Source organism: Symphodus melops (genome assembly GCF_947650265.1).
Source record: "Symphodus melops genome assembly, chromosome: 12".
In the NCBI taxonomy this organism is placed as follows: Eukaryota; Metazoa; Chordata; class Actinopteri; order Labriformes; family Labridae; genus Symphodus; species Symphodus melops.
The window spans coordinates 8,347,931-8,359,436 of NC_136702.1; the positions used below are offsets into that span (position 1 = coordinate 8,347,931).

The 11,506-nt window shown below is 43.6% G+C and overlaps 1 protein-coding gene across 1 annotated transcript; it reads right to left on the reverse strand.

Annotated features, from left to right (window-relative positions):
• Nucleotides 1-1,300: 1,300 nt before the first annotated feature.
• On the reverse strand, nucleotides 1,301-10,510 carry LOC306832338 (uncharacterized protein). The gene is made up of 7 exons (XM_079356940.1): nucleotides 9,045-10,510; nucleotides 8,776-8,849; nucleotides 8,317-8,545; nucleotides 4,559-6,516; nucleotides 4,035-4,253; nucleotides 2,380-2,520; nucleotides 1,301-2,256 (listed from the first exon to the last, which is right to left on the reverse strand). Exons 1-6 carry the CDS (start codon nucleotides 9,391-9,393, stop codon nucleotides 2,416-2,418), a joined length of 2,934 nt encoding a protein of 977 aa, XP_079213066.1. The 5' UTR covers nucleotides 9,394-10,510; the 3' UTR covers nucleotides 1,301-2,256; nucleotides 2,380-2,415.
• Between the last annotated feature and the right edge of the window lie 996 nt (nucleotides 10,511-11,506).

Sequence of the window (11,506 nt, forward strand, 5' to 3'; positions counted from 1 at the left end):
TAACGTTTTCATCCAAGTCATTGATAAATCATGAAAGCAGACAAAAAAATGAATCAATCAAGTATCAATCTCAAACGTCACAAGAATTGGGATATAATTCACTCGTCAGTGTTGAAGGCAGGGAGCGATCACGAAGGGGCGACAAAATAAACTTGAAATCCATCTTACACATCTCGTCCTTCCATACCATGAGCTCTAACAGCTTCCAGCATCTTTGGCCTATTAGACTGCAGTTAATCTTTAGTATGGATAGCAGATCAAATCCTCACTAATCACACAAAGTCTCAAGCGTTGCATCCATACAATACCACCTGGGACTACTTTCCCAATCCCCAATTTTTTCTCAACAATTTCCTGAGTTTGTTCATAATTTGTGACTGTACCTTTTGTGATGATGGGCTTTCAAAATTCTTCGTTTCCCTTGACTACTCCTTTCCAGAGGTACAAACTCAGTTTTGGATCTGAAACGATGAATTTCGCTTAAAGGCAGCGAGTGCCTTGCCTGTCTTTCACCCTCTTGTCATTCTTTCACATTTCCTTGCCCAACATGTAGCTGCTTGGAACATTTTTAAGGGATCATCAAAGTTTCATTTTAAATGTTACTTATAACATTGTCTGTATGAGCGAAAAAAACCTTTTCTTTTTTTGCCACAGATTATTAGTCAGTCAGAAGAGAGCAAGGAGAAATGATTCAAAACTCATCCTCATTCCTCCTGAATCACTTCCTAAAGAGGGTCGTCGCTTAAGTTTTCATCCTCCCTCCTGATGTGTAATGTTCTCCTGAATCCTGAGCAGAAGCATCAGATCTAAACTGTCAATTATAGCAAAGTCTGCCAAGAAGAGATTAACCAAATTGCTATTTTGGATGGATCTATTATTCTGTACAAAGACAAAAAAATCATATTTGCAGTTGCATGAATCTAATTCTCCCCCAATGTTGTTTATAAAGCTTTAGAAAAGCATTACTAATGACGTCCTGCATCTACGACTGTTTAATTTTTTTTTCCTGATCCATCAGAACAAGAGTCCAAAATCTACAGCTTTTAAATATAAACACACAATTACCAAACAAATTTGTTCTATTCTGTAGTTTCTGTTAACGTTTGGCAACATAACAGATGAATCCAAACAAAAGGTTCATCCTGAGATTTTTTGTTTTGACACGTTGGTGATCCAACATGGCTACAGTCTGGATCTCTCTATTATTTATACATCTCTTGTAGGAAGGAACTCTCCACACTTTCTTAGACTCACAGTGTTTTATACATTTTGTAAAAAATGTAACTGAAGAATAAAAGGATATAAAAAGCAAACATTTATTCAGCCTTTTAACAGATAGCAAGAGACAGCTTGTTTATTTGTAAAATCAATGAGTGAAACATAAACATCTCTTGATGTGAACACATTGCATTTAATCAGCAGGAGGGGGATTTGAAATCCATGGCTTGGATTGAAGTGGAAGGGGAGATCAATTCAAAGTTTGTAATGACACATCAGTGTGGGTTACTGCTCAGAATTTCACATTAAAAACGAAACACGTTTCCCTTTTTTAAATAGGCAGACGTAAGATAGACAGTGGACTACAATAGCCTGCAGATACACATGCAGCGGTGTCACCATACCAGAGTCAAATATCCACCTCTTGGGCTTTGAGAGACGAGCAGATCACGAAAGGAGGAAAACTAGTGGGGTCATTAAAAACGTTAGCACACCTTCAAAGACGACAAAAATCCACTTATACACCCAAAGGACCATCTCACTCCCCAGACCCCCCCCCGCCCCCCTCCTCTCTGACTTCAAGTAATCCCTCGAGCGCTTCCATCACTTCAAGTATTCCCGCCCTGGACTTCAAAACTTCAACACCACTTTCTTAGGTTTACCACATAAGCTATGATATAAGTGCACTCAAAATTCATCTATACATAGAAAAATAACATTAAAGTAGCAGTAACAGTTTTAACAATCACTTTACATTTCATTTTATACACAACCGTGATGTTAAATACCGTGGCATCACAATCCCCACCCCCTGAGTGTAATGTTCAAGTTTAACCTTCTGTGTGGACGCTAACAGGATCGGCAACCTTAGCTGGGTTATTTAAATAACATTAGGAGTAACTGACAGCTCCAATGATTAGAATCGGAGTCACTATTCCTTTCCACAGACCCTTGTGCTTGTGTGTGACGGATGCATTATGTACAAGCTGCTGCATCGATCAGCCTGCTCGCTGCAGTCAGACACCGACAGCCTTCACCCTAGAACAAAATAAAAACCGGTGTTAAACAACGTTCTCCAATCAAATCTGTGCAGATGTTGACCACATGTGATTACATCGTGCTGCAGTGTGTAGGAACTTGGAAGTGGTCACCCTCCCTTACCTTAGATTCTCTGATGGAGCCGAGCGTCCGGCTGCCTCAGGAGCCGGAAGCGATGCAGCTCCGGCATTTGTACAACTTGGGGTCATGGGTGCGGATGTGGTTTCTTACATTTCTCAGTCGAAAAAACGTCTTACTGCAGAGCTACAGAGAAGAGAGGGGAAGAGCATGTTTTAATATGTTTGGAAGAAGTCAAGGCAAGTATCCCCAACCGGTGCAGAGAGTTCTGATGAGAAATAAAAATTCTATATAAAGAGATCAGTCCGGCCTTTTAACATCTTTCAACTATCGATCGTAATCAACCACATTTTACAAAACAAAGAAAGAACACTTTAAAGTCATCTGCAACTGTTTAAATATAGTTTAAATTGTAACATACAGGTGCAGCTCAACTGTTAAGTTTATTTTGTTCCTATGTTTTATCAAAAAGTGAAACTTTTAAATATTCGAAATTCATGAGAAAAAAAGTGAAAGATTTCAAGCCTTCTTTTGTTTTAATCTACATGATTACAGCTCATAAAAAACATAAAAATCCAAAATCTCAAAATATTTGAATATTACATCAAAAACAGGAAACGGGTTATGGTGGTTATGAAACAGATAAATTCATACTAAGGACGTCTATTTGTGACCTTCAGAAGCAAACAAGACCATCAGTGAGGACACTGATCATTTCTATTTACCGTAAATTTCGGACTATAAGCCGCTACTTTTTGTCGCGGTTTTTAACACTGCGGCTTTTAAAACGATGCGGCTTATTTATGGATTTTTCTTGCGGGACAATGAGCTTGTGCCGCAAAAACATTTGACTTCGTCACATCGGATCTTAATATCAGTCATTTTGCGCTTTATGCACGCACCCTCATCATGGAAAACACACGGAGAAATACATATGATGCCGCTTTCAAGTTAAAGGCGATCGACCTGGCTGTCAAAGAAGGAAATAGAGCTGCTGCACGTAAAGTTGACACTGACAGCGACAACGAAAAAGAGACTGAGGAAGTGAGTAATGAAGTCATTCTGAGGCAGTGAATGGATGGACTTTTTCCTGTGTAATCCTGTGTGATTACCGTAATATATTACGGTAATCTTTTTCATCAGCCGCGTTACAGACACTGTTTGATAAAGGATTTACAGTAGGCTTCATATTTGCGGATGTTACAAGTAGTACGTATTTCATTAAAAGTTAAAAAAATGTCTTTGTGTCACGTCTTTCTGTGTAAATAGCTCTTGTTATAACGTGGACACCTGCGGCTTATAATCAAGTGCGGCTTATATATGTACAAATACATTTTTTTACCTATTTTTAGCCGGTGCGGCTTATATCCAGGTGCGCTCAATAGTCCGGAATTTACGGTAGTTATTTTTTAATGTCAGAAACTGCTGCTGCGGGGAAGGTGTCAGACGATAGAAGAATGTTTGTCTTTATTTTCTGGAGCAAATATTCTGGAGGATTTAACTGTTAACAGCCGAATGAGCTTTTTGTAAGAAAAAAAGAAAAAAAAAAAAGAAGAAGAAGAAGCAAAGTTACCCGAGTACAGGACAAAACCAGCAAAGAGACTGAGGAGATAAGGTGTACTTTGTGTTCACAGGGGTTTGCCAAATTCGATGCAAAGCAAAAGTTCCTCACAGGAGCTTAATGTAAAACCAGGGCTTACCAGACAGGGCCAGTGCTTGCCCTCGATGTGCCGGAGGCGATGCATGATTAGAGCGTCGCAGTCGTTGTAGGAGGCCGGACACTGCACACATGCGTGGGCCGCCTTGGGGAGTTTGGGGACTTGACTGCGAGGCCCGCGGAGCTGCTTTAGCCTGGCCCGACGTACAGAATCCGTGATGACACAGCTCCTGCTGCTCACAGGGAGCGGCGCAGCTTGTTGCTGGAAATCAGGGGAACAGAAAATCACGCATGAACTTACTGAAGTTCTTAGATCACAGATGTCTTCTTCATGAGGAAAAACAGAAACGATGAAAGGAAAGAAGGCGAAGGCATATCTTAAAAATCAATTCCAACAGTAATTTGATAAATAATTCCAGCTACGTGTACAGATTATACTGAGGTTAGGTGAGGTGGATTGTAGGATACACCAGTAAGATCTAGGGTTCTTTTATACTGCCTTATTCCTGGCTGGCTAATGGTTCATTAAAATCACTATCAAGGAGAAGTTCCAACTCCTATATTTACCTTTGGCTTAGCAGCTTTGGCCTTTGAACGGACAGCCTTAGCTGTGTGATGAGTGTTGTTTCGAGAGTTTGGCCTGGCTCTCTGCGCCTTGCTCTGACTCACGCTCCTCTCCTCCCTCTCTCTCTTCACGACCGACAGAGTGGGGGGCGCTCTTGCTCTGAGCGTCCTGTGAGGAGACTCGCCGAACTTCTCCCTGACCTGTGACACCGAGCGCGTTAGGCAGATATCCACGCTCTCCTCCTCTTTCTTCAGCACGGCCATCGCACCGCCTGCTGGCCGACAGAAGCTGAACAGGAAGCCCGAGTCCAGCAGCTTGATGGGGGGCTTGCTCTGGCGTTTGCCCAGGTCTGGGGACGGAGGATCAGAGAAAGGTCCACCCACTGGCACTGGGTCTGCTGGCTCCTCTTTGATGACTTTGTAAAGAGGGTGGTTGTAGATGGAAGGTGGGGGTGCCTGCTCTGTGAACTGGAATCCACACGGTTCATCCACCTTTGTTCTCGGGCCGCTGTCCATGAACCCCTTCTGTCCTGGACCATCTTCCTCTCTGGGCTGACACTTTGTCTTCTCCACCTCCCTCATGAAGCCCCGCCTTAGCTTCGCCTTTCCTGCTGGTCGGCCGCTGTTGTAACGCAGCACTCTTACCGTCTCTACAGGGACCTTATTGCTGGCCTGCGTCCTCTGTGTGGGCGGGGCCTTCTTCGGCGTGATGCCACAGCTACCGTTTGATGCGAGTGAAAGACCTGAGATGGAGTAGTCAGCCGGCTCTTGCTTGATCCTGACCATGTTTCGCACCAGAGTTTTGTTGCTTTTGTGCCGTAGAGGCTTCTGCGCTGGAGGTTGGGCACCTTCGCCCTTCCTCGCTGATCGTCTGAGCTCCCTCCCGCCAGGACACGGCAGAAACATGTCAGGTAACGCGCCTTTACTCCGCATGCTTCTGTCACTGGGTGGGACACGTCTGGAGATGATCTTCGGCCTCTTTGCACTCACCTGATCGGCGGTGAGACCCGCGAGCTTGGGCTTTCCCGACTTGTTGAGGAGGCGAGTGTTGACAGGATTACAGAGAGGGAGTGACAGCGTCACATCCCCGTACGGAAGTCCCGGAGAAGTGGAGCGAGGTTTCCGCCTCTTAGTTAGGGAATAATTGTTAGCCTTCAGCTTCCTCAGCCGTTTCTTTTGTCTCCAGCCGATCAGATCTTCAGGTCTGGGTAGGAGGGCGGTCCTCTGCAACCCGAGAACATTCATCAGCTTGTATTTCTCCTGTGCCCTCGCATAATCCTCTTCGTCCACTCCGACCTCCTCTACCTCCTGCTTCACCCTCACGGGGCTGCATGCAGCACCCTGCCTCATCCTGGACGGGCACAAAAGCCGGCTGATGGGATGTGGTTTTTTGTTCCGTCGAGGGGTCTCAGGCTTCGGCAGCAACCTCTGAACCTCCTTGGCGGCTCCAGGAGTTGAGCGCAGCAGACGGGTGTTTGATGGTGACTTGGGCAAGTAGTTGTGAGACTGTGGGGAGCATGTGCTGTGTCGGGGTGTAGTGGCTTTCTTAGAAGAGGGAGATTTAAAGTCCATAAGCTTCATCCTGTGTGTTGGACTCAGAGGGAGACCGTTAGGGCTTTGGGGTTTTGGTGTCCTCCGCAAATTCCACCTTGGACTTCCATCGAAAGACTCATCTGATGCCTCCAGAGTTAGACCAAAGCTTCTGTCCATAGTGTCCCCGAATCCCAAAACCCCTTTCTTCTTGCTTTCCTTCTGCTGCCGGTGACAGGCAAGAGTGAATCCTTTGCCATGTTGGGGTTTCTGTTCCTGCTCCTTCATGAGAGCAGAGCACGCCTCCACGGCGGGCCACATGCCCAGGTGGCGGGCCATGGCGATGACCTCCGGTAAGTCCTCCTGGCGAACGCTGAGAGTCGAGGAGTAGGAGAACTCCAGCAGAGACAAGAGGCTGTCCTCACTGAAACCTGAAGGAGGTAAAACGGAGCTTTCATTAGACATGCTGAACCCTGCTGGTCAATCAGGGGGTGAGATGAAGTGGGCTCAGTATAAACAGAAGGACAGAGAGATACACTGGGAACGTGGTGGAGGCGAGAATAGCTGCTTTTAATCTGCTCAGATTTAATCTGATCTGATGACACACGTCAACGACACAAACTACGAGCAGACAGACTTTGGTTGTGTCCCAATTCAGAGCAAACAAATCGACAACCTTTCTAAAAAAATAAAATAAAAAAAAAGGAACAGTACAGCTGATATATGCAGTAATCTTTAACCTGTATTATCAGTGCACTGTGTGTCTCTCTCTCTCTATTTTTTTTTTTTACAACAGATCATTGATAACGACTGATGACCTCAACTCAAGTCAGGTGTTCCATCATGTGACTGCATTCGAGTGGAGATTAATCAGATAGCTGCTTCACCAATTGGAGGGCCAATGCATAGGTGAAACATTATTACATTGATCATGACATCAGTCAACGGACAGACGGGTTGATCAACAGAATAAAAATCAGCCATTTACTTTTGAACTCTTACAGAAAACTTTCAGGATGGAGACAACGTTTAGAGGTGGTCATAAGGGAACGAGAGCCTCCTCAAGACATCTGTGCAAAACAGTATGTGGAATTATTTACTGCTGCAATATTTCCTCACGGTTTACCTTTACTTTGGTGAGACAAGAGAAGAACACAGTGTGTATGGAGTCAAAGAACTGTGAGATACCTAATGGGATCATCGTTGACACTTGAGTTTTTGATCATGTCTTTTTATCGATTAACCTTTTAAATTACGTTGTGGGAATTATGGGTAATGTATTCCCGAGTAGGAGTTTAGTGTTTGTATCCTGTTGTTTGTTTTGGGATCATTTTGTTGCCCGAGTCATTATTGCTTGAATTCTGATGTTTGGGTTCTGATGTTGGCCCGGTTCTTGTTTGGGTTTTGTTGTTGTCGGTTGCGCGTCTCTTCCGTGGGTTGCACAGTTGTCATGATTTGCGTGTAACATGTGTTGTTGTTATGTTTGCTCCTGCGTTGTCAAAGCACTTTGTAGAATAAATGTTTTTTTTTTTTTTTTTAAAGTGTGATACAAATAAAGTTTGTTACTCTTTTTGCTAAAACACTGAAGTGTTTGATCATTACAAATACCTACTGACGGCTTTGATTTACGGCACCTGACTTTTTTTTCCCATCTCTTTAATCTAAACCTCACTAGTAGCCTCAACTGATGACAGCAGATGAAAATTAAAGCCAGAGTACACTACAAGAATACTAGTTTCCACCCATGTTGCTGGCGTCAAAAAACAAACAGAAAAAATCCCACAGCTGTTCAGATTCTCAGCACTTAGCTATTCCAAACTGAGTCCTTATCTGACACAGTGAGGTGCATGTATAAAAGAAAAGTTCTGGAAAACATCAGGGCCTGTATGTCCTGGAAATGTCTAGAGCATGTCATCTGTAAACAGCGCTCTAGTGTTGCAAAAGTTTAAAGACAAAAATAATTCAGAAAACATTAAGACAGTAGTTTAAACCCAATATTTTTTTAACCTACACACATATGGCTATTTTTTTTTGCTTTAAATAGGTGTAGGTTTATAGATACTAAAATGCCAAAACGGTTGTTACAGTTCCTGTCCATGGCAGTGGACTGACTCAATCAGGGCACGAGATACAGACTCTTTAAGGTACTTTAACTCAGGCCCTTAACTGAACAAAAACACAAGCTGTGGTGTTCCCTGGTCTTATTTTGGCCTTGAGTCATCTGATCTTACCAGTGAGATCTATGTCTGCTTTCATGCTTGAATCCATGTCTGTGAAGATTTCCTGGAAGTGATCGCTGACTGCTGCCAGCACGGCTCTGTGGGCCGAGTAGGATCGCCCGTTGGTCCGCAGGGTAATGTCACAGAACAGCCCCGCCTCCCGCTGACTCCTCAGCTTGCTCAGCATGTCGGCGCTGTGCGATGACATCGTCTTCGTGACACATCTTCTACGACCCTGCGCCTGGGGGCAACGACAGAGGCAGGATTATACGAATAAATGTGAGAAAGCACTTGTTGGGGACTTTAAAGTGTGAGTGCAGCGTTTACACAGTGTGTGAATCAAATTGTGATAGATGCTGAAAAATGGTAACAACCAAAAGTATTTAAAAGTTTTAAAAAAAGATGATGGAAATGATCACAAGGAGAGTTTGATGTTTCAGATCAGCCAATGGGCCAATGACATGAATTTACCTCTGCGTTTTTGGTGCGCTGCTTCTGACACTCTTGACAGGCTAAGACAAAATCTCTGATATGGAAGTACATCCCTGTTAAGAAAACACACATCAACAATGTCAAGACAGAGATCAAATTTTGTCTCATTTGAAAAAGAAAGAATTCATTCATTCATTTGTCCTAATCTATGACTGATGTAATCATTAGTTATCTAAATGTTGCCTACATGTCAGAAATGAATAACCCCTTTTGTTAAACATGTGTAAGGCATGCAGTGATGTCCATACCCTCCCACCAGTAGTTTTCAGCCACACATTTGTAAGTCTCCTCCAAGGAGAGGTGAGGCTGGCCAGGCCTCCTCCTCTTGTGAAAGGTGGAAAGAGCCTCAAGTCTCCGGTCCTCATCCAAAACTTCCCGGTAGTTGATGAAGCCCTTCTCCAGTTTTTTTCGGTACAGCAACCCCTCTATCATCTCAAAGTTGGAGGACCACCGTGCAGGGGGTCCAAGCCCTGCACAGTTCCCGGCTGCCTCCATCACTCCGGCTCTCTCTCCGTCTTCATCCGACCAGGGTTTGGATGGACTAAACGTCTCTGCGGTCGCGTAATGAACGGCGGCATGGGCACAGTCCCCGGCCATGTTAAACCGGTGTTTTCCTCTTTTGTCCAAAACTGTGAAACGGCTTCTTAAAGTTTTTTAACACTAACCCTTAACAAGACCCTATTGCGTGAGGGTGGAGATAGAGCCAAACACCTCTCACTGACCTGATCCACGTGGATCAGGTGACAACAACAACAAACCAGAGACCCCCCCCTTACAATAATTCTGAAAACACTTCTGGAAATATTAAGGAAAGGCTACGAGTCAAGTGGTTTCGTCATTATGGCTTATAAAAGCTTGTTTTGTCACCTAGGAAGAAAGTGTCCATCAGGTTGGAGGAGGCAGCATTAGACTGGGTGGGGGTCTTGCTTTGTACCCTGTCTGTCAGTCAGTGAAAGCATCACTTTAACTACCTTTAAGACGTTTACATCCCAAAAATACTATAATCAATGTCTTCTGATAATAAAAAAAACATCCAGTAACAATTCTGTACAAATATGTGGTTTAACTGGCTGAACAACATCAATAGAAATGTGTTTAAGTGTCTATCGAAGTGAAGATAATTAATGCAGACTATCGCGCCAACTGCTCCCCAACCAAGTGATGTAAAAGTCTCCGGTTTAAAACGGCAACCACGTCAACACACTTCACCGCCAACCGCTCCCCTGCAGCCCGCTTTCCATCCGATCCACGGGTCGGGAGTGGCCCTCCGGGTGCTGGATGACGGCGGGCAGCTTCACCGCTAGCGTTTAACTTGAGATTTCTTTTTGCCAACTCGAGTAGGAAGCAACATGATGACGCAGCTATCAGCCCAGCATCGCCACTTCCAACGACCTGAAACAGCGAGGTTTGCCTCCGCGACAAGCCCGTTAATGTTACAATATTCACCGCCGGTTCCACCCTCCAAAATAAACCTTACACGCTCTCGTTAAACACCCGACACAGCTGGTACCGCTCACGTAGCCGTAGAGCCAGTCTGGCCGTCAAATAGTCCAATTTCTAAACTCGTAACCTTCTGTTTGTTGCTAATCAGCAGCCTAACCGAGCAAAGTCTTCCCCGCCTTCACACAAAGGCCATTAGCAGAAGTCCTAATGAGCCCCTTGCAAGACGATCTGCGATTGGCCGACAGAGCTGCCAGTCAACATAGTTTTCTTCACCTCGCAGCAGGGTAGGTTGTTCGCGCACGATGCCAATAGTATTATTCTCGCAGTCAAGTTATCCATAGTGCATATCTGCTGTTATGTTTGATCAATGTAACGTTTTACAGTTTATATATTTCTGAATGCATATACCAGTCATCATTTCGAAAAAAAAAACCATTTTATTTTTATCTTAAGATGTCAATGTCAGTTGAAAATGTTTTGCAATAATCAGTTTGCAATTGTTAAGAGCCCATTTTATCAAAATGATTTACATTCCCAAAATGTTGAACCTCCAGCTGAACCCCGTGGATGTACACCTCTGTATTTAATTCACCATCAAGTTGCCTGTTAATACCAAAATATCACCAACACAAATCAGGATAATTTCCTCCAGATTGAAAAAAGTGAGGAGAATTGGAAATGTGTAATGTAGGGTAATGATTACTTTTATTTTTAGCTTAATAAGTAAGTTGAATGGTTTTAAAGTTGACCAGGTCCTTGACTTTCAGTGTTTTCAGTTTGATGAGGAGTGGGTTTGTTGGTTTCTTTGTAGTTAGAGTTAGTTAAAACTCTTAGGTTTTTTTTCTGGAGAATGAAGACTGGTTCTGTTTGTTGTGTGTGTTCCCCAACACTCCTATACAGTAACTAATATTTATATGGCAGTATTAGGGAGCAGTACAACCGATCCAGTAATTCTTCAGTCTTCAATACTTACAAATAGAAATGCATATCAAGGATGAACATCTACAGGCAACTAACAGGCCTGGTGATATCTCAAGAGCTGAGCACTTTAAAATATGTCAAAGCTCCTGTGTGATTTGTGTCAACGATGACATCCCTTTGCATATCTTGTCCTGTACACAATCTCGTGGTTTCTTGTGTTAGTCACATGGATCCAACAAATCCATATTTGTTTTGGAAGACGGGAGAAAAAAAAAGAAGCTTGGTAGTGGTCAAAGGCACTGTTGAATACAAATCTGGAAATAGCACATTTTGTTGCTGGTGTTCA

Excerpts from the sequence above, each read along its gene's own strand:
- LOC306832338 (XM_079356940.1), bottom strand. The coding sequence starts at position 9,393 with ATGGCCGGGGACTGTGCCCATGCCGCCGTTCATTACGCGACCGCAGAG. Across the intron at positions 8,850-9,044 it reads TGAAAACTACTGGTGGGAGG|GGATGTACTTCCATATCAGA; the intron begins GTATGGACATCA and ends TTTTCTTAACAG. Across the intron at positions 6,517-8,316 it reads AGCAGACATAGATCTCACTG|GTTTCAGTGAGGACAGCCTC; the intron begins GTAAGATCAGAT and ends TACCTCCTTCAG.